The 25,793-nt window shown below is 32.1% G+C and overlaps 3 protein-coding genes across 8 annotated transcripts; 2 read left to right on the plus strand and 1 right to left on the minus strand.

Moving 5' to 3' along the window:
* Positions 1–126: 126 nt before the first annotated feature.
* On the plus strand, positions 127–14,790 carry LOC127064205 (zinc finger protein 236-like). Of its 6 annotated transcripts, XM_050994886.1 has the most exons (21): positions 127–481; positions 602–717; positions 801–1,067; positions 1,148–1,282; positions 1,480–1,644; positions 7,811–7,921; positions 8,150–8,281; positions 8,386–8,529; positions 8,626–8,743; positions 9,064–9,206; positions 9,302–9,509; positions 9,620–9,698; positions 9,822–9,957; positions 10,056–10,195; positions 10,294–11,856; positions 11,931–12,105; positions 12,195–12,307; positions 12,389–12,713; positions 12,787–13,063; positions 13,153–13,649; positions 13,744–13,977. In XM_050994886.1, the coding sequence occupies exons 1-21, from the start codon at positions 379–381 to the stop codon at positions 13,831–13,833; spliced, it is 5,037 nt and encodes a 1,678-aa protein (XP_050850843.1). In that variant the 5' UTR covers positions 127–378; the 3' UTR covers positions 13,834–13,977. The 6 variants fall into 6 exon arrangements, with proteins under 6 accessions (XP_050850843.1, XP_050850840.1, XP_050850842.1 ...); XM_050994883.1 differs by having other exon boundaries at positions 13,153–14,790; XM_050994885.1 differs by having other exon boundaries at positions 12,578–12,713; positions 13,153–14,790.
* Positions 14,791–14,846: 56 nt separating this feature from the next.
* On the minus strand, positions 14,847–17,306 carry LOC127064220 (probable tRNA (uracil-O(2)-)-methyltransferase). The gene is made up of 4 exons (XM_050994942.1): positions 17,258–17,306; positions 16,970–17,062; positions 15,812–16,849; positions 14,847–15,740 (listed from the first exon to the last, which is right to left on the minus strand). Exons 3-4 carry the CDS (start codon positions 16,778–16,780, stop codon positions 14,847–14,849), a joined length of 1,863 nt encoding a protein of 620 aa, XP_050850899.1. The 5' UTR covers positions 16,781–16,849; positions 16,970–17,062; positions 17,258–17,306.
* Positions 17,094–23,892, plus strand: LOC127064231 (FAD synthase-like). Its single transcript, XM_050994996.1, has 10 exons — positions 17,094–17,134; positions 17,868–17,958; positions 18,008–18,118; positions 18,236–18,359; positions 18,432–18,544; positions 18,640–18,771; positions 18,846–18,988; positions 19,060–19,263; positions 19,343–19,528; positions 19,626–23,892. Exons 1-10 carry the CDS (start codon positions 17,109–17,111, stop codon positions 19,870–19,872), a joined length of 1,377 nt encoding a protein of 458 aa, XP_050850953.1. The 5' UTR covers positions 17,094–17,108; the 3' UTR covers positions 19,873–23,892.
* The last annotated feature ends 1,901 nt before the right edge of the window (positions 23,893–25,793 follow it).

The following is a 25,793-nucleotide window of genomic DNA, read 5'->3' on the forward strand; positions in this document are numbered from 1 at the left end:
GATTTAAAAAGTCATTATAGTATAGTGCTACATCAATTTTGTTTTGCCGATTGAAGTAGACGTACACTCTTGACACGTATATCATGGCGATCTATGTCATTATTATCTCAAAGCGTTCATTTAGAGGTTAACTTGCTCTTCGGGAGAAAGAAAAATACAATGAAAATATTACGATAAAAATTGTGGTGGTTCTTAATGAAATTACGTCAATGACAAAAACTCAACACGTGTAAAATTATAGAGGTTCAATGTACTTTGTTATTCATTAGTTCATTAGGAATGAATAAACTCAACACACATAACCCAAAATAGTATTTCATGATATGTAGATAGATAAATATTTTTTACTTTATTACTTGTCCATTTATAAGTAGCAAAATGTTGACAGAACAAATTGTAGTTTCTGAATCATCTACCGGCGATACATTACCATTAGGATTTATAACTGCTGAAGATGGTCGAACTCTTTTAGCAGTAGCAGGTAGAAATTTATATATAAATAAGAATTTTGTATTCCTTATATCGATGTATTATGTTTAAATAATAATTTAATATTTATATTTCTTGTAATCAATATTAAATAGAAATTTAATTATTGCAGAACACGAAGATGGTATCTTAGCAATTATGTCAACACCTGTAGCATTTATGCAGCAGAATAATATAATTTCACCATCATTAGTTAAGACTATAGATGGAAATATGATTGTGCATCCTGTATGTTCATTTAATATTTTGTTATTATTTACAATTTGATTATAGAAATATTTAAGAAATAAATGTTTTTATATTTTTTTTAGCCTATTTTTCAAATAAGTATAGAAGGCATTGCTGGAATTCAACAAGGTGCTATATTACCAATACAAACATTAGAAGCAGTTCCTACTGTTATGGAAGATGTACCAAGTTGTGTACAGTCCATAGTTCCTACACCAACAGATTTAGCAATAAATAACAAAGAACAACATTTTTCTCCCGAGTTTCATACAACACAATTTCCTATTCAGAAAAATAATACTAAACGTAATCCTGGCAGACCAAGGAAAAATGAAGTCATCTTGTCTCATGTATGTTATTTTAAATTATTTAGTATTAATATAATATAAAATTAATTAAACTAAACCTGTATATGTTTCTATATACATAGAGCATAGACGATATGAAATGCAATGTTTGTGGGCAAGACTTTGATAAACAATCTCTATATCGGAAACATATGGATCAGCATGCAGAAGAGAAACCACATCGTTGTCCAAAATGTTCTGCATCCTTTAATATTCCGGTAATTTATAACGAGTGCAAACAAAATTTATTAATATATTACAGATTTGATTTTGTTTTTAATACGTACTATAATCTTTTTATAAAATCATGAATATTTTTATTATACTTAAATTAAATATAATTTGTATTTACAATTCTTATTAGAGCAGACTATATTTAGATACACTCTAGTAACCTCGTATAATATCATTACAGACGAATTTCACGCTTCACATGGCAACGCATAATACTGGTGAACCAAAATGTCCTGAATGTGGTAGAAAATTTGCTAGAATGGCCAGTTTAAAATCTCACATGATGTTGCATGTGAAAGAAGAAAATCTTTTTTGTACGGAGTGCGAAGATGCCTTTCCAACGAAAGTAAGCTTTTAATTATTCTTTTTATATAACAAAAAAATACGTATATTGCTATATAATTAGTATCTAAAAATTTCAAATCGCGCGATGGATTATATTCCAATTTCATAGTATCATCTTTCCTGGATACGATAAATGTATATGCTTCATAAACAAAATCTTTCGACATATTAACGCGACAGTAAAGCTACTTTTACTCGGTTTAGGTAAGGTCAACCCCTTGACCTCTGTATTCTTATCTCTTCATTCCACCAAGATTAAATTGTAGCTAAGAAAACATAATGACCTTATCAGAAGCGAAGTCGTGTAAAAAAAAAAAAAAAAAAAGAAAAAAGTTTTGATTTGCGAAAATTATAGCACTTTTATAAATGAAAGAGTAAAAATGTAAAGTTTATGATTATAGAAATGTGTCATGCTAGATCATCCTTATATTTGGATCGTATTTCACGATCGACGTCCTGCCATTATTAAAATCGATGAACAAATGTCGTTAAACGCCATTGATTCAAGGATGAACTTGCATGTGCGTTTGCCGCGTCTTTATAACACATGCGACCGTGATAGGGATATGGACCGTAAAAGTACTGTAAGTGGGCGGCGGGCGGTATATAACTTACACACATGTGTTACGCAACTGAATCGTATGATCTCATAGATCTCTCTCGTGGCTTGCGTGTATCGTAAATTCTAAGTGCTACCGTATTAGCTTGCACTCATGCATACATATGCTACGAGCATCTGCATACTTAGCGTTTTTCAAAAGGAACCTATATGACACTTTTCTTATCGCTCCGACAGTCTAGCCAAAGATTAACAAAGACACCAAGATCCAATGCTAAGATGTTCGATATCATGTAAAATTGAAGAAGAATCGTAATTCTCGCGATTACGTCTTCATAAAAAGAGAAAACAGTTAAAGAAACAAAACTATAGAGATATACAAGCTATTAACTTTCATATTTTAATCTAATAATATTATCGATTGAAGAAATAAATTGCATTAATTTCTTTGCCGTCTTGTTTTACGGCTGATCGATTCAATATGCATATGTTCATGCACGCACTGTCATAGAGTGCATCGAAGCATAAGCGTTGCTTTAAAGCGATGCACAATTTGTCTTGTTATAGAGAGAAAAGGAGAAAGAAAGAGAATATAGTATATAGAATAGTATATAGAATAGTAAATATAGAATATATATATATATATATATATATATTTATAGGTAATATCGATATGATATCAGTAACGTCAAAAAATTATACTTTATTTATGAAGGACGTATTCAACTTTTATGTATCTATTAGTAAAGGGGGAAAAAAAAATAAAATGGAATCGATAGCGACGAGAACGAGACGACGACGACGATGACGATGACGATGACGACGATGAAGCGATAGTTGTGCTGGCAGTCAGTCAGAATCTGGATCTCGTGAGACGCGCACGTGTTTCAAATCGATCGAGGTCTCAACAATTTTTTTTTTTTATTTTTTTTATTATTTTATATATATATGCATATATATATATATATATATATATATATATATATACACATATATATATATCTTCTTTTTCATAATTCTTTCTCATCGACAATTGAACTTGTTTATTTTTTTCTTTTTCTTATAACTTGGTCGTTTACGAATACCGTCGTAATTAACAAGATATTTTGTTACCAATACGATATCATTTAGTGTAATAAAAGTGATGTGTTTCAGGAACACGTAAAAACACTAACACGTATGTGTTTTATGTTCGTTCGTTCATTCGTATAAATTGTAGTGATCGCAAGATCTTTTTTTTTTAACTTGGTCAAGAGGTCCTCAAAGGACTCTGTCAACAGCTTAAGTAAACTCTACAAACATAAACGAAAAATCAATTACCTTTCTAAGGGTAAATCTTTCTCTCTCTCTCTCTCTCTCTCTCTCTCTCTCTCTCTCTCTCTCTTTTCCCCTTCTCTCTGTCTTTCTTTGAAGAAGTTTTTAAACAATTTTTATTTTACTTATTTTTTTTTTTATATCCTTCAATCTCAATCGATATCTTTCGTCATTTGAATTTTTACATCGACTTTAGGTCACTCTCAGGAGGATCGTCCTCCTTTTTATATTCATGACTATCGCTTCTCGGAAGAGAGCCAGGGGTCGTTGGTACCAAGAAGAAAAATGTGTGTGTGAAACGTGCTTACGAATAAATATACTAAGAGAAAGAGAGAGGGAAAGGCGTGATAAAAGCTCTCATGTACGCGCGCGCACGTGGAGGATATTGAGAGAGAGGGAGAGAGAGAAAGAGAGAGAGAGGAGAGAGAGAGAAGAGAGTGGAAGATCAGGTCGACTGATCTTTTTTCTCGATGTTGACTGTTCTTTTTACATTTTTTTTTTACTCTCTCTCTCTCGTATTTTTTTTTTATGCTTCTTCCCCGACTTTATCGTAATGGTGAATTTTTTATTATTTGTTTTTTTTTGTTTTTTTTTTTTTTACTTTTTCATTATCATTATTTTTTATTTAATATAGAAAGTACGCGCGTCGTTGAAAGATACTAGGATCATTTGAAAAATTCACGACTTTCTTCATTTCTTCCTCCTTTTTTACCTTAAGACGTTTAAGTCTCACTTCGAGAATTAAATTTTTATATTAAAAATAAAATAAAAAAAAAAAAGAAAGAAAGAAAAAAGAGGGAAGAGAACGAAAAAGGAAGAAAAGAAAGTCGAGAACTTTTCAAATAGCTCTCATAAATCATCGTTAATTTTTTGTCGTCCTTGTTGTCTCTCGTTTCTTCTCCTTCTTTTTTTTTGTATTTTTTATTTTATTTTTTAATCCTTACCACAAGATATACCGATTTGATAACGGAACGGTTAAAATCAAGAACTGGTTTCGGTCCTCTTCTCTTCATCCTCGCGAAAAATAAAAAAAAAATAGAAGTAAAAAGAGAAGAAATGAAAGGAAAAAAAGAAGAAAAAGAAAAAGAAAAAGAAAAAGAAAATTAAGAGGAACGGACGACAAGGAAGAAATCGAAGGAGAGACTCACGCGCGCGCCAAATATTCGCTGACGTAATACAAACGAGCGCTTCGCGAAAGTCCAGCGACCTGTAAGGACTTTTTCGAAGTCCTCTTTATGTTCTTGCGTCTTGTATAGCGTAGCTTTCTTTTTCTTTTCATTTTTTTTTTTTTTAACGTTGTCCTTCGAAAAATAAATTCGCTCGGAGAATTGTCGACGATAAGAAAAACATTCGAGGAATTTATTTATTTTACAGAACGATGACGTAAATCATAGGGACTCGCAAGTTAAATCATACGCTTATCGCATCCTTCTATGATTGCGATGATGTCAACCATACGATCGTAAAGACAATGACGTTTTAACGAAGTCGCTGTGATATATATATATATATATATATATGTATATGTATATATGTATATATGTATGCAATGTACCTTGTTATTAATATTAGCAAAGGAAAACAAAGGGGTCGTGTAACTTTCGTTATCGTTACTTTCGATTCACGATCTCGAATTACCTTATCGATGGTAACACAATATATATAGTACATAGGTAATAGCTAATAGAAGTGTATAGGTAATTTGAATAATCGCGAGCTCGCGATAGCCCAGTATTTTATTGCTTCCGTATAATATTTATTTCTCGGTCGTATAGTTAACGATGCTTCATTCGATTAAATAAAACGTAATTAACGGCGATTAACTACGATGTCGGTCATGTTTAATTTTTATTTTTATTTTGTTTTATTATTATTATTATTATTATTATTTTTCATTTTGATTGATCGATCGAAACGATGAAAACGGGACGGATAAAATGAGCGAAAGTTTTGGATGCAAAAGTAAATGAAAAAAAAAAAAAGGAAAGAGAAGAAAAAACTCGAGATTCGAATACATATTAAGCCAAAGTGAAAACGAGGATACAGCGTGAGTATTTGTTATAACTGGACATGTGTAACACTTTGCTCACATATACATACATACAGCAGATACACACACACGCGCGCGCATTTTTTTTTCTTCTCTTTCATCTTATCTTTCCTATCATTGTTATTCCAAATTAAGAGATATACGAGATCTAGGCATCGTACATCACATTGGCTACTTCAATCTATTTTTAGATCTAGTTCTTCTTCGAGCTTTAATCTCGTCGATGATTGAGCCAATAATTATGAAAGATGATCCAAGTAAAACATTAAAAACAAGTTTTTTTATTGAATAATTTCTACAATTAGATCGTGTTAAGCAATAAATTTTTTACTATTATTATTCTTTTTTTTTTTTTTTTATTTTCGACAAACCATAATTCGTAATTGTCGGTTCGATTATTATCCGAAAATAAAAAAATATATATATATATATAAGAAGAGAATTATGGAAGGGAAGATAAAACTGATATCAAAAATCTCAGCTGAATAGAACGAGAAGATTCACGTTATTCGCGGTAACGTTTGCATAGGCGAAACGAGGCGGCTTGACACTTGACACGACAATTATCCCTGACTATAATTTGCGTCCACTTTGTCCTCGTTTTGGTCACCGGAATCAAGAGAAGGCGATCTTGATTATCTCGTTTTATAGTAGTTCTTCCAGTGAAATGTTCGTACTACTGTGTTACGTATATTTTCTAAAGCTCTAACACTCTCTCTCTCTCTCTCTCTCTCTTTCTCTTTTTAAAATTTCGTCTCGCGGACGTCGAAGGCACGAACAGATTTGAAAATCATCATGTTTATCAGTGTCTCCCTGAAAAACGGTGGGCGATCTATCGGATACTACTTCCTCGCTACGTCCGCGAACGCGATAAAGATAAGCGTCATCTTTTCTGACGACGATCTAGTCGAGAAGAAAAATTCAATTTTGTTCGTTCGGTTCTTTGAGGAAAAAGAAGATGAAGAAAAAAAAGGAAAGTTAAAAGAGTACAAGTTAGAAGTGGAAGAAGAAAAGGAAGGAGAAAAAGAGAAAGAGAGAGAGAAAGAGAGAGAGAGAGAGAGATTTTCTTTCTCATTTTAACCGAGTTGCTATACCGATTCAAATTTAGAAGTCGGTATAGAAACGAGACGAGTATATCGATTACGACGAACATAAACCAATTTCGTAAACTTCACTTCCGTCTCTCTACGACGACGTGCTGTTCTGTCGGAGCGGCTTCAGCAACCGCGAACGATACTTACCATACATGTTTCTTTTTTATTTTCTTTTGTATTTTTTATTTTGTTTCTTTGTCTTTCTTTTTGTCATTCATTTGAATAAAGAGTCCGTGATATTTAATTATTTGTTTATTAAGATAAGTGTGTTAAATATTGTTTTACAACGAAAGAAAAAAAGAAAAAACGAGAAAAAAAAGAGGGAGAGGAAGGATAAAAAGGAAGAAGGGAGATTACCGTGTTCACATATTGAGACGAAGCCCACGAATGTGCTATAGCTTGCAAGAAGTGCAACGTCCTCCTTTAAGGATGCAGCAGCAGCAGCAGCAACAGCAGCAGCAGCAGCAGCAGCAGCAGCAGGAGGTGCGAAGCGAACACTGTATAAAAATTAAAAGGAGTAGAAAGAAAGATTTTCTTCGTCGAGGACTCCAATCGTCGAACAGTACGCGTCGAAGTTAACGCGGGGGCGATAACTCTGATGTTCATCGACTTTTTTATACGGGACAGAGCCACTCCTATCATCGAGATCGATGATCTCTGAAGAAGACTTTCTTGTATTTCGTATATACGTTTTGTGTTCTACAGTGTTCATTATTATTCGTTTCTTTATTTTTTTTTATTAAAAAAGAAAAAAAAACGGACGAACAAATTTTTCTTTTCTCTCTTTCTTTCTTTTTTTTTTTTTTTTTAAATAAATGAGAGAAGAAAAAGAGACAGAGTTAAAAAATAATAAACATTAAATGAGAATGCAATAAATAATAGTTGCAGATTTTGTTACGATTGTGTTCATAGTGTTCACCTACTTATATATATATATATATATATGCTATATTTATATATATATATATACATATATATACACACACACACACATACGTATCTATGTATACTACTGCCGTAAGTGATAATCGTGTCCTTCGAAATTACTCTTTGTTTTTACAATCATCGTGCATCTATAAATGAAAATCGTCTTTTCATAAATCGTACTCTCGTCTTTTATATATATTATATATGTTTTATCCTGGAGAAGTATATCTTCTTCATAATGTCGTTCGCCGTGGACTGCATCAATTTTGCTCTTCTACTGATCTGCTCTCGTGTCTTTCATCTCGCTCTTGGAATCGGTGCGCAGTATTATAAGGTACAGGATATCGGATCTTCCTACATTATATTTATCGTTAGAAGAAAACGTTCTAATTATTTAGCGAATTATATGATGTATAATCTCTTTTGTCAAAACGTTAATAACAATATTTTTTTTCTATTTTCTTTATTTTTATTATTTCTTTTTATTTTTCTTTTTCTTTTTAATTTCTTTTTCTTCTTTAATTTCTTTTCTTTTTCTTTTTTTTACTTTCTTTTTTTTTAGGCTCAACTGGATGCACACTTAAAGTTACACGGTGAAAAATCATTAACGGAGGAAGTGCGAAAGTGTAAGCTTTGCAATAAACAATTTGTTCAGCCTGCTTTATATAGACTTCATATTCGTGAGCATTATAAGGTGAGTTGGGTAAAACGATGATTTATAAAACAAATGATAAAATGTATTTAAAGTATAAAAATATCTACCTTATTTTTTGTATGTTTTTTTTTTTTTATGTATAGTTACGGACAAAGATAGTCAAGCAGACGAAAAAAGGAACGAAACATAAGATTATGTATAAGTGTACGATATGTTTGAAGTCGTTTCAAAAACCTAGTCAGCTAATGCGTCATATTAGAGTTCATACAGGAGAGAAGCCTTTTAAAGTAAGCGTGTTTTTCCGTGTCTAGAGATTTTTTTTTTTTTTTTTCTCCTTCAAACCGAAGGATGCAAATATATTAACGATTTTATTATATTTACAGTGTACCGTATGTAGTCGAGCATTTACTCAGAAAGGTTCTCTACAAATTCATATGTGGCAACATGATGGTATCAGACCTCATATATGTACTCTTTGCAATGCTAGATTTAGTCAAAAAGGTAATATTATATATATGAGAGGTAGTAATTATAAATGTGGTCTGTAATTTGAGATATTAAAAGACATATCTTTTTACACGCTATTTTTAACATTTTAAAATTGCATAAAAATATTATTTTCCTCTCAAGAATAAATATATCTATTATTTTACTGTTTGTTATAATAAATAAATAATTTGTAAATAATTCCAACTCAAATATTAAAATATCTCGAAACGAAAAACTTTTATACGACTTAGACCACTTTTACGATTATCGGCTCATACATGTAATTTTTTTTTTTTTTAGTATGCATATTTGTACTTTATAAATATTTGTAGGAAACCTAAATGCACACATTTTGAGGGTACACAGTGCTCCAGAAGGAGAATCCATATATGGATGTACTTATTGTCCTTGTATTTTTAAAAAGCTTGGCAGTCTTAATGGTCATATGAAAAGAATGCATTCGAATTTGGCAGAAGTAATTAAAAAATTATAATAAATTAAAGTACTATATAAATATATATATATATACATATTACGTGAGACAAAAAAAAATGTTCGTGTTTTCTTTAGGAAACATCAAAATGCGAAAGTTCTACAGAGGCTGATATGCGAGCTACGGTTGATAGTGTCATATCACAGCTAGCATCCTTGGAATCTGGCATTGCTAACGTAGCAAATTCTACTCAATCTGGAGCTACGACTGAAAATAGAAATGATATTTTACAAGAAGCGTTAAATAATAGTGGATTGCCTAGTAAAGAGAAAAGTTCTTCTAATGGTATATAATGTATAATCTTGTCAGTGTGTGCATATGTTAGTAATGTATTTTGATTTTTCCTTTTTATACGTATATATACATTTTTTTTTTTTTTTCGTTATTCATTGCAGAAACAATAGACTCGAAAAAAGTAGAAGCAAAAACGACGTACGTTACGTTATTGGATAGAGCACCGGACGGTACCATGAGGTATAATTTTTGATCAAATATTTTTATTACTTGTATATAGATATGTATTAATATTGTAATCATTAATATTACAATATAATATCATTATAGTTGTACATATATTATATATGATTATTGTTTCAGAAAATATTTAACAATAAAGCAGCGATGTATAGGAAACATACGATGGTATGCATGCTCTTTCTGTCACAAAGAATTTAAAAAACCATCGGATTTAATACGTCATTTAAGAGTGCATACTCAAGAAAAACCATTTAAAGTAAGTTTTTCGTACGTTGAAGTTTTACGCACCAATAAAATTACAATATATAAAAATTATTACATCATTGATATTCCTATATTTATTATATATTTTAGTGTTCTTATTGCTTTCGCTCATTTGCGTTAAAATCAACGATGATTGCACACGAACGTACTCACACCGGTACCAAGAAATATGCTTGTGGTTCGTGCGATAAAACTTTCGCGTGTCATAGTAGTCTTACCACTCATACGAGGTAATTTATATATTGATTTATATCATTAACACGTATAATTGTTAACAAGAAATTATTATTAAATAAGGATATTAATAAGGATATTTCACATGTTACAGATTACATACAAAGCCACACAAATGCACTCTATGTGATAAATCGTTTAGTTCTAGCGCTGTTTTAAAAAGTCACATGAAAAGTCATTCAAAAGGAAAATCAAATCTCTCGCCAGAAGCAGAAAGTTTAGTGCCACAAATCGTTTTACAGGAACCGTTAGTTATTAGCGATGCGGGTAATAAGATCAGCGTGGCGCATGTACAATCAAAACAAAAACATGTTTATGACAGTGCAGATGTTGCAAGACCACACAAATGTTGGGTATGTCATGCGGCATTTAGGAAAATTAGTCATTTAAAACAACACTATCGTCGGCATACTGGAGAACGTCCTTTCAAATGCACCAAGTGCGATAGAAGATTTACATCTAATAGCGTTCTTAAGTCACATTTGCATACGCACGATGATGCAAGACCATACAGTTGTACTGTATGTAATACTAAGTTTTCTACTCAGAGCAGTATGAAGAGACATTTGGTGACTCACAGTAACAAAAGACCATTCATGTGTCCTTATTGTCATAAAACATTCAAAACTTCTGTTAATTGCAGAAAACATATGAAGATACATAAACATGAACTTGCACAAAGACAATTAGAACAACAGAAGAAACAACAACAAATTAAGGATGTACCAAAGACATTGAATAAGGATAAGGGAACTATTTTACCAGAGAATATAGCACTGTCAGAGGAGATGGAAGTATCTTTCCAACCACAAATGGCACCTGATTTTGCATTAGCCTTTTCGGATCAATTTCAAAATATAACGGAAAAAGAAAAAACGTTTTTAACAACGGACAGAACACAACCGGTTATTAATTCAAATTTATCTACAAATTTGTCTACGATAGAAACAAATAATTTAGCGACATCACAAACTTTACATACCGATGAAACAGCCACTATTACAATTCCTAATTATACAGGGGATCAATCGCTTACGCCTGAAAGTATACGCGAGATAGAAGAAACTTTCAATCAACAACTGTTTAATATTGGAATGAATCTTGGTTTGGGAAGTAATCTCTCAAGACCGATAGATGATGCAAACACAAATACTCTTGAACAAAGGGAACAACCTGTATTAAATATTATTTATGACAATAATAAAAATTTAGAGTCATCCGCAAATACAATGTTCACATCACAATTTGATTCATTTGATATTAGTCAGATTACGTTACAACCTGATACCGAAATAGACATTGGACTGAATACAGAAAATTCTGCAAATATGGCAAATATTTTAACTAGATCTATACAAGAGAGACAAGAACTAAGCACTATCGCTATTGAAAATAATACAAATGACAATCATATTAAAACACCAAAACAATTAATGATATTGGGTTCCAAACAAACTGGATCTGATGCTTTAAAACTGCCACAGTCTTGTTCGAGATATCCGAAAGTTATAGCTAAAGCGGATGCGACAGATACAACGGATATCGAAATTATGAATCTAACGAACAGTGCAGAAATACAAATGATAAATGATTGTAATAAAAGACATCAAGAAAACATCGTATGTCACGAGCATGGAAATAATACTTTACATTTAAAGTAAATTGCATTAATTAATATTACTTGTACAATAATTATGTTTTCGATGAATAATAATTTTTTTTTTTTTTCAGATGCGATTTAAACAACGAAAATTTTCAAGATACACTACAATTAAATGCTCATTCAAAATTACATTCCCCGTCGAACATCATTTACGCGGATATTAATGGATGCAGCATTCAATGTGACTCTTTACTTCAGTGTCATATATGCAGTGAACAAGGCTTTACTACAGAAGAATTAAAGGTAGAAAATATTGTATTAATTATGGCTAATTAGTACGAGTTTTTGTCGCAAAACAAGTTAGTAACAAATATGATAATTTGTATCATCAGGAACATTTACAAACTCACCGTGGAACGAAAGGCTTCCAATGTACAGAATGTTCTCTTAAATTTTGTACTAGTGGTGGACTTAGCAGACATTTAAAATTACATAAAAATAAAGAGTAAGTATCTATTTCACATTGTCATCATTATTAAAGAATGTATAATAAATTATATTCTATTGACTTTTTAAAATAATATAGACAATGGAAGTGTACAATCTGTCAACAAGTTTTTGTTAGCAAAGCCCAATTGAGATCTCATAATAAAATGCATGATAATAATCTTAATGCAAGCTCATTAGAATCAGACAAATCGCAGAAAGAAAATATTTCTATCAATAAAAGTCTTTCCATTGATTCTACTTCAAATAATAAAATTTCTTTTGATAGTAAAACTCTATCAAATAACTCCATCAAATTGGATGAAAAGATTTCTTTAGATGATAAAATGGGTACTGATTCGTCAGTATCAGAAAAAGTTCTTTTAGACACGGTAGCAGAAAAAAAGATCATGGATCAAATAGATGTAAGTAAAAAGAAAATTTATTATACGTATAGATCGAAACTGAATTAAATAGCTCAATGAATTTATGATCTAGGGTAGTGTAGAAAAAAAAGAAACAAAACAGTATATCAATAAATGTAAGTACTGTCCAAAAACATTTCGCAAACCAAGCGATCTTATAAGACATATTCGGACACATACCGGTGAACGACCGTACACGTGCGATCATTGCAGTAAAAGCTTTGCAGTGAAGTGTACATTGGATTCTCATATGAAAGTTCATAGCGGCAAGAAGACGTTTTGTTGTCATGTTTGCAATAGTTTATTTGCTACAAAGGGTAGTTTAAAAGTTCATATGCGATTGCATACTGGTACGTATGTGTAGTTGATCACACCACACACACACAAAATAGTAATTACTGATATCTGAAATAATTTTTTTACAATAATTTTTGTTTAGGTTCTAAACCATTTAGATGTCAGATTTGTGATTTAAGATTTCGAACTTCAGGTCATAGAAAAGTACATTTATTGAAACATGTGAGACAGCACAAAGGTATCACTAAGCGAAAACAAAAGCACATGAAAGTTTCTGCTGTAGCTGAAGCAAGCCTTGATTTAGAAAAATCGGTTGAAAGTGTAGTGCATTTAGTAACAACTGATAATGATGTATCTACATCGTCAAATGTTGATTACTCAAACCTTGACGCAATCAGCATTGACACTAATAATTTAGTCAATCAGATTAATTTGAATAGCGATACAATGATATTGAATAATAATTCAATTGTGTCATTAAATGAGAATAATCAATTAGTAGCAAATTTGCATTTCTTATTAGCAAATGGATTTGTTACTATTCAAACGGATGATACCTCGCCACCAACAGTAACAACAGCAGCAGCAGCACCAGCAGCAGCACCAACAACACCAGCACCGCCACCACCACCACCACTAGTACCTATTTCTGATGCAAATATTATACAGAATGAGACTAAATTATCAGAATTCGTTAATGGTGCACCTATACAGGAATCTTATATTGACACAGGTACTAAACACGTCGTTATTACAAATGAAACATCAACAAGGACAGCCCTTCCAACTACCCATGTTTCAACAGAGCCGAATACTGATATAAGTATTACACAGTTAGAATATACAAATCCTGCAACAATTAAAACAGAAGAAACAATAAAGAAGCAAACAAATAAGAGCAATTCATCAAAACAGAGAGCATGTGATATTTGTGGGAAAACGTTTATGAAGCCATATCAAGTAGAAAGACATAAACGAATTCACACAGGTGAACGTCCATTTAAGTGCGAATTATGTACCAAATCATTTGCTCAAAAGGCAACATTACAAATGCATCAAAAACATCATACAGGTGATCGACCACACGCTTGTCCATGCTGCGAATTTACTTTTTCTCAAAGAGGAAATTTACGAACACACTTAAGACGTGTTCATCGATTGGATCTTATCAGTGCTAAAAAGTTGAAAACAAGTCAACAAGTTTTAAGTGCTAAACTAATACAAAATAATATAGGTGAAACAAAGATTCTAAGTTTAGATGATATTGCCTTTGTCCAGTTTGTAAAATAATTTTTAATATAGACTAACATTTTTAAATGCTAAATACGCTTAAAATCCTCAATACTGTCCGAGAAGTCGGACATATTACTTTTCACTGCTCTTATCATGAAAGATTTAACAAATAAAAAAGGAAAGAAAAAGAAAAAAAAAAGAAAAAAAAAAGAAAAAAAAGAAAGAAAAAGAAAAAGAAAAAAAAATATTAGACTGATCTCTCTGTGTCTTTGCATTGAGAAATTTTTTAAAACTCTGTGATGTATATATCGTGTACATTGATAACACTAAAATAGTAAAGTTATATTCTGTGGTTTAATAGAATCCTTTATATTATATTGAGAGTCAGTTATTATTCTAAGTGTTCTAACTCTAAACCTATCTGGTATTACTAAGATACAAGAAACTTTCTTTGATAAGTTGTATTATCTTTATTTGATACATAAAAATATAACTTGTACATAAGTTACTACTGTTTGTAATAAAATATGTCATTATAGAATTAAAATTAGCATTTATGTGTGGAAAATTTTTGAGGCATAAACGATCAATGAACAAATAAAATTAATGTTTAAAATTGCATTTAACTGCAATGTTTGGACAACCATCAGGATGATTTTCATGAAACCAACAAGGTTTTACTTTTACTGGATGTGTAGCATTAGTTTTTCGTTTTTTTTTAACATTAATAGGTGTAATTCCAGGTATTCTAAACTGTACTCTTCCTTGAATTACAGAAAATATGTGACCATTATTTTTTAGTAATGTTTGAATACCTCCACATTCATTTCTTAACTGTTTCAACATTTCTGAGGGTATTAATTTTACAATATCTTTTAAATCAATTTGACCACCTGCATTCCAAATTTTATTAGATTTTTCTTGCAGATTTATTGGGTGATATGTACACAATAATTGCGACGAAACTATTTTAATGATATCAGATATTAAAGTTTTGTTTAATTGAGTGCAATTTCGTACTTGTTCTATAGGATTTCTTGGTTTAAAATTATCAGACCATGAATTAGATAAGTGTTCATTATTATCTGTTTCAATTACACCTTCTAATGATGATGACTTTATATTTATTAATTCTTGAATACGTTTATCCTGCGAAAGAGTATCTTCCTTTGAATAATTTCTCTTGCAACCAATTAAACAAATTCTTTTTGTTGATGGTATTCTTAATTTATCGATTTGGGTATCAAAGCCACATATCTCGGATATATTTTTGACATATGAAATATATTCGGAATATTGGCTTTTGGATGCACTTTGTCTTTGATATTTTTTACCATCAAATTCATAAGCACAACATGGTAATAAAAAAAAACGACAATTATACGAACTGCGTGCAGCAATAACTGGAATCCATGGTGTAAGTTCATCAGAATGATTTCCAATGAGCCAATCTATTTCAGGAAATAATGAGGAAGCTGATGGAACAATTGTTTGAACCTATAGATATTAATAAAATTATATAGTAGATAGGTAATGACCCTTAGTATAATTAAGAATTATATACGTACTTCCAAACGAGTAGTTTTTGGAAAATGATCCCAGATTTTTCTTTTTCGCAAATCTATTCCTAATCCTGGATATCCCTCGCTTGATAAAATATGCACAAGTAAACCATTACCACAACCAAGATCCAAAAATGATTGGAATTTTTTGGTGCCATTTTCATTTCTTTCATTTTCCCATAATAAAATTAAATAAGTTGCAATAGAAATATCTTCATAAACAAATTTTGACGGATCAGTATTTTCAGGCCATGTTTTGACCATAGTAGTACCATATTTTATTTTCAGTTCATTATATAGTTTTGCATATTTCTCATGCGACACAAGAGATAAAGAATTGATAATAAAACTGTTTTTAACAGGTTCATTTTTTATCCACATTATTAAACGGGGAAATAATTTTTCTTTGAGCCAAATAATACTTTTATGAGAATTTATATCATCTATTTTCTGTATACACATAGAAATGATCCCTTCTTTTTCATAATGTATTTTGTAAATTATATGCGTACCTAATGAAAGTTTATCTTTATTATTTAGAACGTTTAAATCTTTACAACTACTTTTTTGAAGGCACAAAATATAATTCTCTTTTCTATCAATAAATGTAAATTCTAACGTTGAACAAAATAATTGCGAATTACGAGGCAATAACTCATTCACATACAAAAATATATTATCACTGCAGTTTTCAAGATTTACGGAATCAATTATATTACAATATTCATTTATTTTTAATATGTTGATCAAGATATTAATATCTTTACAAACATCATTCTTTATAGACAAAGATTGTATTTCTTTGACATAGGAATATACTTCTTCGTTACGTTTCAATTGCGCTATAAGTATTCTTTGGCATGCTAAAATTCTACGATTAATAGTATGCGGATTATTTAATAAGATATCTATGGCTTTCCAAAATTGTGAAACGGCTCTGCCACTATCTTCAGATATTATTGATTCAAAATTCATTTTAAAAAGTATCTTATTTTTTTTTTTTTTTTACTTATACACTTTTTATTTTCCTATTTCTTTGTTGTACTGTGGGTATCAAAAAAAAAAAAAAAAAGAAAAAAAAAAAGAAAAGAAAAATAATATAGTAAATTACATTGATATATATATATTTGCTTGTTTGTATTAAGATCTGTGCATTAAAAATACCTTTTGTAAAATCCATTTAGCATCAGAGAAGGCTTTTTCCATAATCATTTTAACACGTTCTGGATCAGGCTCAATAGTGTGTTGTTTAAAGCTCTGTAGAATGATGTAAATTTGAATTAACATAAAATATATTTTACTAATGAATAACGCGCTAACCAAACTGTGGTAAAGTCATGTGTAAAAGATGTAAGGTTATGTTGTTACGAACACGCGACAAACTACTCGGCATTATTATTATTAACTTTTTTTGTTGTGTTTAGGACTTTATCGTTACACGCACGAACTTACTTGTTTGATAGAATGTTTATAAAATTCGTCTGCACCTTTTGGAAGTTTATTACATTCCCGTAACAAAAACTTGTATAATTGTTTCGGAGAATGAATACCTGCATTTTTTAACACCGTACTAGCCATTATTGTTGCCAATTTCAAGGAAATTTCGTACAATATAAAATGTCTACTTTGTTTCACTGTATTACGATTACTCGTGTTGTAGCTTTGGTTGAATCTACAATCGAGATTGATTATCGAAATCAATGCTTTCGATTATCGAAATAAGTATAGACAAAATTATTCTGCGCAGGAAACATTCTTCGATGAAATGCTTTTATTTATTTTTAAGTCTCTCGCGATTTATTCTTTGTACAGATCAATCTAACTGTGATATATATAAGTGTCGATTATTTTATCTATCAGAGAAGAATTCTAAACAAGAAAGAAATAAAATAATATATTATGTGCTATTTGATACGTTACCTCGTATAGGCTATGCAATCTGTCAAATCGTTTGCTTTATTAAAATATAAATGAGATTTTATAATTATATGTATATAGATATACAGTGATCATTTCTATAGAAGAAAATAATTTGAAGTGTATAATGTTTCATATACGTCAGCACACTCTCCGGAATTCTACTAAATCCTACCAATACTTATTACGAAGTTGGATACATGATAATATTGAACATCCTTCAGCTGGTCTTATTAGTGAGTTTTATTAAAATTTATTTTATCTTTTTAAGACAATAACATTCAGTATTTATTACTTTTAGTCATTGGAAATGAAATACTGAAGGCACGTGTAAAGGATACAAATTCTCATTATGCTTGTGATTTATTATACAAATGTGGTGTTAAAGTACAAAAAGTTAGTATATTTTTTGATTTTTTTTTTATGAATAGAGTAAATTTTAAATAATTATATAATCCAACATCATTTTTAAAAATTTAATATTTAATGTTATATTTGTATATATTTTTGAAGATATCAGTTATAAGCGACGATGTAGAGGAAATAAAAAAAGAAATAAAAAAGTTCTCTAAAAACTATACTCATGTTATTACATCAGGTGGTATAGGACCAACACACGATGATGTTACATACGAAGGTAAATGATCGAGAGAGAAGAAAGTATATTTCCAAGTAACAAATAATGAATAAAATGTTAGGGATTTTTTAGGTCTCGCAAAAGCTTTCGATGATTCGTTGCATTATCATTCAAGACTTGTAGAGATTATAAAAGATAAATTTGATGTAAAAAATCCAACATCACCTAATTATAAAATGGCTTATGTATGTATATTCACTATATTACTTATATTTGCACAAATTTTAATCTGTAATTGTTACGATGAAAAACTTTTCTTATGTACATGATTGTTTCTTAGATACCAACAAAAGCTTCTTTAATATTTGGAAAAGAAGACAATCTAAGATATCCGTGTATAACATTAGAGAACGTATATATATTTCCTGGGTCGCCAATATTCTTTGAAAAATCTTTTGGAATTTTATGCAAGGTAACGTTTGTAAAAACTCTTTTCAAATATTTTCAACAATATTTATTAGAAATTAACATAATGCATTTCTTCAGCAATTATTTTTAACAAATAAGTCTTTTGCAAAGGATGAAATATATTTAAACGCAAAAGAGGAATTATTTGCAAATACCTTAACAATCCTTTCAAACAAATTTCCAAATGTTTCATTTGGTTCCTATCCTGTAAACAACAATAGGTAAAGAAAACTTTTTCTAACTAATTTAATTTTTTTTTATCAAATAAATTTTCATTATAAATTATTCCTAGCTACTACAAAGCATTCATTACCATAGAAAGTGACAACATTGAAGAAACGGAAAAAGCAAAACAACAACTTTGCAGTCTTATAGGATCAGATTTGTTGGTGCAAAACGATAATAATCCACATATTGATAGTCTTACAAAATATAAAAACTTTCTTCAGAAATGTGAAGAATCTTATGTATATGAAGAGACTTTGGAATGTTTGATGTAAAACATCTTTATATTGATTTTTATAATACGATTATAATAATTTTTTATTCGACAGTATCTCATTTGACTATTTTAGGAAATTTTATCATCATCAACCTGAGAAAATAGTAATTTACTTTGATGGTAGCACAGAATCACAGATAGTCATATATTTTGCTTATTTGGCTAACACAATATTAGATGTAGACAATAAATTACAAATTATTTGTGCAAAATTGTCTCCACAAAATGACAAACAATTAATCGAAGATATCGTAAAAAGGTACAACATAATTTTTTGCTTCCTTTCTTTCTTTCTTTTTCATCTTTTTTGATCTATTAATATTTAACAATTACACTGAGATTTATCTCGTTTTCAGATATAATCTAAATATCTACATGTTAGAAAGCGATCTTTCCAATGATATAAAGAAATTAAATACAGTAAAACCGCAATTAGAAATCTTATTAGTCGGAACGGAAGAAAAGAAATTGCGTGAAACATTGGGATATCATTCGAAAAATGACGAAGCTATTGGGCAATTAAAAATAAACAATCCTCTACATAGATGGACGCAGGAAGATATACGGGTTTTCGCTAGATTTCTATTATTGCCCTTTACATGATTTCACGAACTCTTCAAGATGAAACGCATGTTTCACTGAATCCCCTTACAGACATTTTCGCAGCCTTGATACATATTGATAGGCACAGAGGATGAAAATATTTTGTTTCAGTGAAAGTCCTGATAACGGCACAGGTACGGTAATAAATAATAACGATATCTTGTAACGATTACGTCTTTTTTTTTTTTTTTTATTATTTTTTACTCTCGATTATTCTATCGAGGAATTAGCTACGTTAGAGAAGAGTACGAGTTTACGACGTTAATAGATATTTTGATATAATCTGCTTCGCATTCCCGAGAGGAGGGAGGAGCAGTCATCTCATCGTTGCGAATCACGCGCGACCTCGATTTGAAAAATCCCAAAATGCTTCCGGCAGGTTGACGGAAGTCGTTTAATATTCGTAAGGGCATGCACAGCAAGAAACACAAAAGCTTCCTACCATTGTCTACGTGCGCTTTCAATATGTCTGCTCAGCCATCCGAGCAGCGGAACTCGAATGTACATTGAAGAGGTATGAGGTTCGGGGGTGGGTATGGGTGCTGGTGAGGGTAAGAGCGAGGGTGTGGGAGATGAAGAGAAAGAGAAAGAGAAAGAGAAGGATGAGGAGTAGGAGGAGGAGAAAGAGGAGGTGGAGGAGGGGGGTCGCGAGATTCCAGGGACTGAAGTTAGGAGAGAGGGAAGTCTGAGTATAAGCTCGTATTACACATTTTTCAAGTGAGGGAAAAGGCTGGTAGGGAGGGGAGAGGAGGAGGAATCTCTCCGTTTCCACCTCCTTCCACCCTTTCGAAATTTCATTTCCAGTTAAAGTATTTCTAGCTTTTTTCCTTTGAAACTTTAAAATGAGACCGGGGAGGAGAGCCCCGCTCTGTCCTCCCAACCACCCTTCCCTTCCCCTTTTTTCTCTCTACGTCTTCACCGAGTCGCTCTAGTCGCGATATTCCGCGGAAGAGAGGTACTATTTTTCATATCCTTACTTCTTCGTTTTTCTTACATACATACATAGATCGTTCCTTGCGGGAAATCATTTTGAGACTTCAAACGCGCCTCGTTCGCGCTCTCATTGTTAAAACAAACACGGACATTTTTCGATTAACGTTTTATATACTTTTTAATTTTAAGAGAATTCACGGATTGCATTTGTTAACTCTGCGAAATATAATCAACGTCGTAATTTTCTTTTTCACTATTTCTTTCTTTTTCTCTTTTCTTTTCCTCTCCAATGAAAATCTAACATTCAAAAAAATCGTCATATCGCTCGAGTACAAATAGGTCGAATCAAATATGTCTATTAACGCTGCTCTGATCTCATATATATATATATATATATATATATATATATATATATATATATATATATGCGTATCTGTTATCATTGTAAACACTTTGAATTTCAACCTTCCTCGTATGTTTGCTATGTCATATCTGTGCCAACGTCAAAATTATTTTCAGCTGTAATACGACATATGTACCTATGTATATACGTATGCTTATTATAGAGACTCGATTAATAATAGAAAGCACAAATGAAGAACGAAACGTGATTCAGTTATATTTAAAAAAGTATTTTTTAATACGTCCCTTGGTATCCCTTTATTGCAATATATTTCTATATTACAGAAATCGACAGGAGAAAGAGGAAATATTTCCCGACTTCCCCTCCGTGGTACTCCCTCCCCCTTTGCATCTCTCTGTCCTATCCCTCCCTCTTTCCCATCTGCCTCCGTCCCTCACCAATGGGGCTTTTTCGAGCAAAGGAACTTTATAAAAATACCGCGTTCATCGTCATTTCAATTTCGGTTAAAAATATTGAAGTACACCGGTGGTATTTTTCAAACAAACACGAACTCGCACGGGTCTGGCTGCTGGCACAGACTAAACCGGGGGGAAAGTGTATATAATGCAAGCGCGGCGCAAAACGGAAATGGATAAAATACTATTTCAGCTTTTCTATAGCAATGCCAGTTTAATATCTGTAGAAATTGTATTGGTTCTTTTATACGGGGCGGGGTGTGGGGCGGTGGAAAAAATAAAAAAAAAAAAAAAAGAAAAATAGAAGGAAAAAGAATCAGTATGGAATTCAACGTGGAATAACGTAATACTGAAGTTACCGTAACATTTTTATGTGTATATATATATATATATATAAAGTACATATATTCATACGTACATACATACGTAGATATGTAGGTATATACGCTAAGAGAGAGAGAGAGAGAGAAATACGAATCCTTTACGAGTTTACCGACGATGTTCTACGAAGTTTTCCAATTAATTAACGAGTTGGTAGTACTCCCTTGTTAATAGATAGAATCCCCGCTGTGCCTTCTCTTCGAAGGAATTACATCATCTTGCGTTACGTGAATCGTCTTGAATTTGATTTAGATTCGAGATTGAAGATTTAATTGTACTTACGTACTTACGTACTTACGTACATATGTAACAATTTATCTATATATATATATATATGTACGTATGTATTCATTTTTGTATATATGTACACGTATATGTACGTATGCATGCAGAGAAGAAATTAACGAGAATAACGACGCAAAATAAGGTACGCCGAAAGGTACGATCTTCTTAAACGATCGCTGAACGTTCGCTCACATGCGACCATTTTGAGGCGGTTGTAGCAGACGAAGTAGACAGGGGAGTCTCGTATTTCAACGGAGTATTTCATTTGAGTTTGGAATTGATTGCTCGGCGGGTTGAAGAAAGTCGGTGGGTTGGGGTGCAGCAAGCGAGAGAGAGAGAGAGAGAAAGAGAGAGAATATAGAAGAGGGTGCGCGGGTTGGCTCGTTGGAAGGGAGCCTCCAAGCTGAAGAGGAGGATACGAGGGGGAAGTGGCACAGGGTCAGAAGGAGAGGGAGAGTGAATATATATTCGGTGAGAACAGAACGGCCGAACGACGAGAGACGGAATGGAACGAAACGAACGTATATTTCCAGAACAAATATTTACGCGAAAGAGGTATAAAAAGAGCGAAAATGTGTTTTCTGTTTGATTTGCGACTGTATTTTTCTTTCCGGCCCGACTGCCTCACCTCACCTCATCTCGTCTCTTCTTTCTCTCTCTCTCTCTTTCTCTTTCTCTTTCTCTTTCTCTTTCTCCTCTTCTCCCCCTTCTTTTTCTCTCTTCATTCTCGTTTTCTCTCTGTTTCTAACTTCCTCTCTTTCTCTCTCTCTTCATACTTCCTCCTCTTCATGTGCTCCATCCCACACACGATTTCCCTGTTTCCCTTATTTGCTTTTATTCGAAGGCATGCGCTCGTGGCTGCAAACTTCGCTAATTACCTATCCCATTACTACCACCTAGAAATTTCGAAAATCAATGAATATAAGCTGCGAATAATTTCTCTCTCCCTCTCTCTCTCTCTCTCTCTCTTATTCTGTCATCTTTCTTCCCCCTTCCTTTTCATCATATTTTCGCCTCTCTCTCTTTCTCTTTCTCTCTCTCTCTCTCTCTGCTCTATGAATGGCAATCGAAACTTTTCGAGACTTGTTCTATTTTCCATGCGACCAACTCACCCCCATTCCGAGGCGTACTTTTTAATCACGGAAAGCTTTATTCTTACTTTTCGCCGTCATCGTTAGCTCATTTTGTGGCCGATCGAACGAGCCCGAGATGTTATCAAGATATCTCGCCGCAGTATGTGTTGTCATCGTCGGAGCGTGTATTATTACTCGCAACATAAAGTCGAGCAAATATTGAAATTGTTAACTCTCGTCGTCGTCGAGGTGAAGGTGGAGGTGGAGGTGGAGAAGGAGGAGGAGGTGGAGGAGGAAAAGGAGGAAGGGAAAGAGAAGGAGGGGAGAGAAGAAAGAGAGGGAAGAAGTGGAGGAGGAGGAGGGGGAGGGGGAGGTGGAGGTGGTGGTTTCGTCACGAGTGAAGTTGCCGCGGTATAATCATCACATAAATAACGAAGTATAAAGTTTCCTCTAATAACAAAAGTAACTGGGAAGCGAGGTAGAGTATGAGAGAGAGAGAGAGAGAGAAAGAGAGAGAGAGAGAGAGAGAGAGAGAGAGAGAGAGAGAGAGAATAAAGGCAGATTCGTGGAAGGGGATCCGACGGAGTGAATCGTAAGTGAGCTATGAATTATGCATTTGGCCATCGGGGGTGCTCATCCAACTCTTCGACAACCGGCTAGGAATTCCTCCGTAGAATTTAAAATTCGAGAAGACATAAGAAACGTCGTTTACGTGGACCGTTAAAAGTGACCGATGAGCGGCCACCAATGAAAAGTACCTTCTGTTTCCTTTTACAACTTCCTTTTTACATTTCTTTTTTACATTTTTCTTCTCCTACTACTACGTGATCGATAACAGTATCCAGAACTTATTACTAGTCCTTCATAATATTCCAAAAGAAACAATAATACGAATCTGTGGATTTCGAATAAAAGAAAGTATCTTATCGTAGCGTAAGTAGAACTTGAATTTTATCAGGAAAATCGTTAAGGAAGTAGACCGATCAAAAGATATTCTATACTATATTCGCAGCTTCTTTCAAGTGTTCTTTTCTTTATTCTTTTTCTCTTTTTTTTTTTTTTTTAATCATTTTTTTTTTAAGTTGAGATCGAGGAATAATTAATAAAAAAAAAAAATTATGCCGAGAGAGAAGATTTGCATAGTTTCGAGGACGCCAATTAACACTAGATTTACTTATCAATCAGTAAGAATGACCGACTACAATCTTTTTTATAGCAATTTCTATTTTTACATTTTGTCGTATGTTTTCTCAAGGCGTGGCGACTTTTTTCTATCACGGATAGATATAAACTTCAATCAATCATCAAGTTTATAAACTTCTTTTTTTTCTCTTCTTTTAGTTTTTTCTTTTTCTGAGATATATGTTTGATGTATCAAAATAATAATTATTGTCGATCGTTCTATTATTAAATCGACAAAGACAATATGGCTTCGATGATAATTATATATAATTAATATATAATAATAATTTAACAATAATAATTAAAATGTAATAATAATAATAATAATAATTTATGATCGATTTCCATGATAAAAATTTTATACAAATAATTTTCAAAGAATATCGTTATCATTCCGAGACATACTCGGATACACATACAATATACGTACAAGAATTTCGCGAGAAAACAGTTTATCTTTTACTAAGGCCACTTTTGTTTTACGATTATTCTCTCCATCTCTAGTTTCTCGTTCATCTCTATTCGCTCGTGATTCACCACGAAGGGAAAAGCATTTTCCCCGCTTGAGAAACTGTCGCACATATCCCGTAAACCGGATATAGAAGCTTCGAAAATATCTCGCGAAATTACCGGTTTGCTACGAAGCAAAACGCTTCTCTAATCTCCTACTTGGGTCTGTTAAGGAAAGTAAGGAGAGAAGCTAACTCCCAGGAGATTATCGTTTTACGATCTCATTTGCAAATTGCCGAATGACGGATAATGACGGATAATGTTTGAACGGTTTACCATCTCTCTCTCTCTCTCTCTCCCTCTCTCTCTCTCTATCTCTATCTATTTATCTCGTTTCAAAAGATAGTCGTGTTAACGCTCTTCGCGAGAATTCATTGGATTCATTCGAGAAGAAACGAGATGTAAGAAATATTTCTTCAGCTTCTTTTTCTTTTTCTTCTTCCTCCTCCTCCTCTTCCTTTCTTATCTATCCTTCTATAAAAGCAAATTATTAAGAAAGGAATGCAATTCCCGATATTCTCGCAATTTCACGATAAAAAAAGATCCATAAAAATCTTTCTTATTATTTATTACTTTATTTTTAAGAAGATATCTATTAAATTCGAGATGAAAAATCTTCCGAGGTCTTAATAAAGTTCCGATAATATTCGCGTTGATTATGTATAAGTTTAAGTATAATATATAACGGTTCGATTAACTGGAAAGATAATGATCAGGTAGGTAGTCGCCTACGACATA

Source organism: Vespula vulgaris, chromosome 5 (assembly GCF_905475345.1).
Source record: "Vespula vulgaris chromosome 5, iyVesVulg1.1, whole genome shotgun sequence".
Classification (NCBI taxonomy): Eukaryota; Metazoa; Arthropoda; class Insecta; order Hymenoptera; family Vespidae; genus Vespula; species Vespula vulgaris.

Bases quoted from the DNA above. Each gene is read 5' to 3' on its own strand.
- LOC127064205 (XM_050994883.1), top strand. From the start codon at position 379: ATGTTGACAGAACAAATTGTAGTTTCTGAATCATCTACCGGCGATACA. The intron at 8,530-8,625 runs GTAAGCGTGTTT...TTATATTTACAG, and splicing joins CAGGAGAGAAGCCTTTTAAA to TGTACCGTATGTAGTCGAGC. The intron at 9,207-9,301 runs GTAATTAAAAAA...TGTTTTCTTTAG, and splicing joins TGCATTCGAATTTGGCAGAA to GAAACATCAAAATGCGAAAG.
- LOC127064220 (XM_050994942.1), bottom strand. From the start codon at position 16,780: ATGAATTTTGAATCAATAATATCTGAAGATAGTGGCAGAGCCGTTTCA. The intron at 15,741-15,811 runs GTACGTATATAA...TAATATCTATAG, and splicing joins CAAAAACTACTCGTTTGGAA to GTTCAAACAATTGTTCCATC.
- LOC127064231 (XM_050994996.1), top strand. From the start codon at position 17,109: ATGAATAACGCGCTAACCAAACTGTG. The intron at 17,959-18,007 runs GTGAGTTTTATT...AATAACATTCAG, and splicing joins TCCTTCAGCTGGTCTTATTA to TATTTATTACTTTTAGTCAT. The intron at 18,989-19,059 runs GTAAAGAAAACT...AATTATTCCTAG, and splicing joins TATCCTGTAAACAACAATAG to CTACTACAAAGCATTCATTA.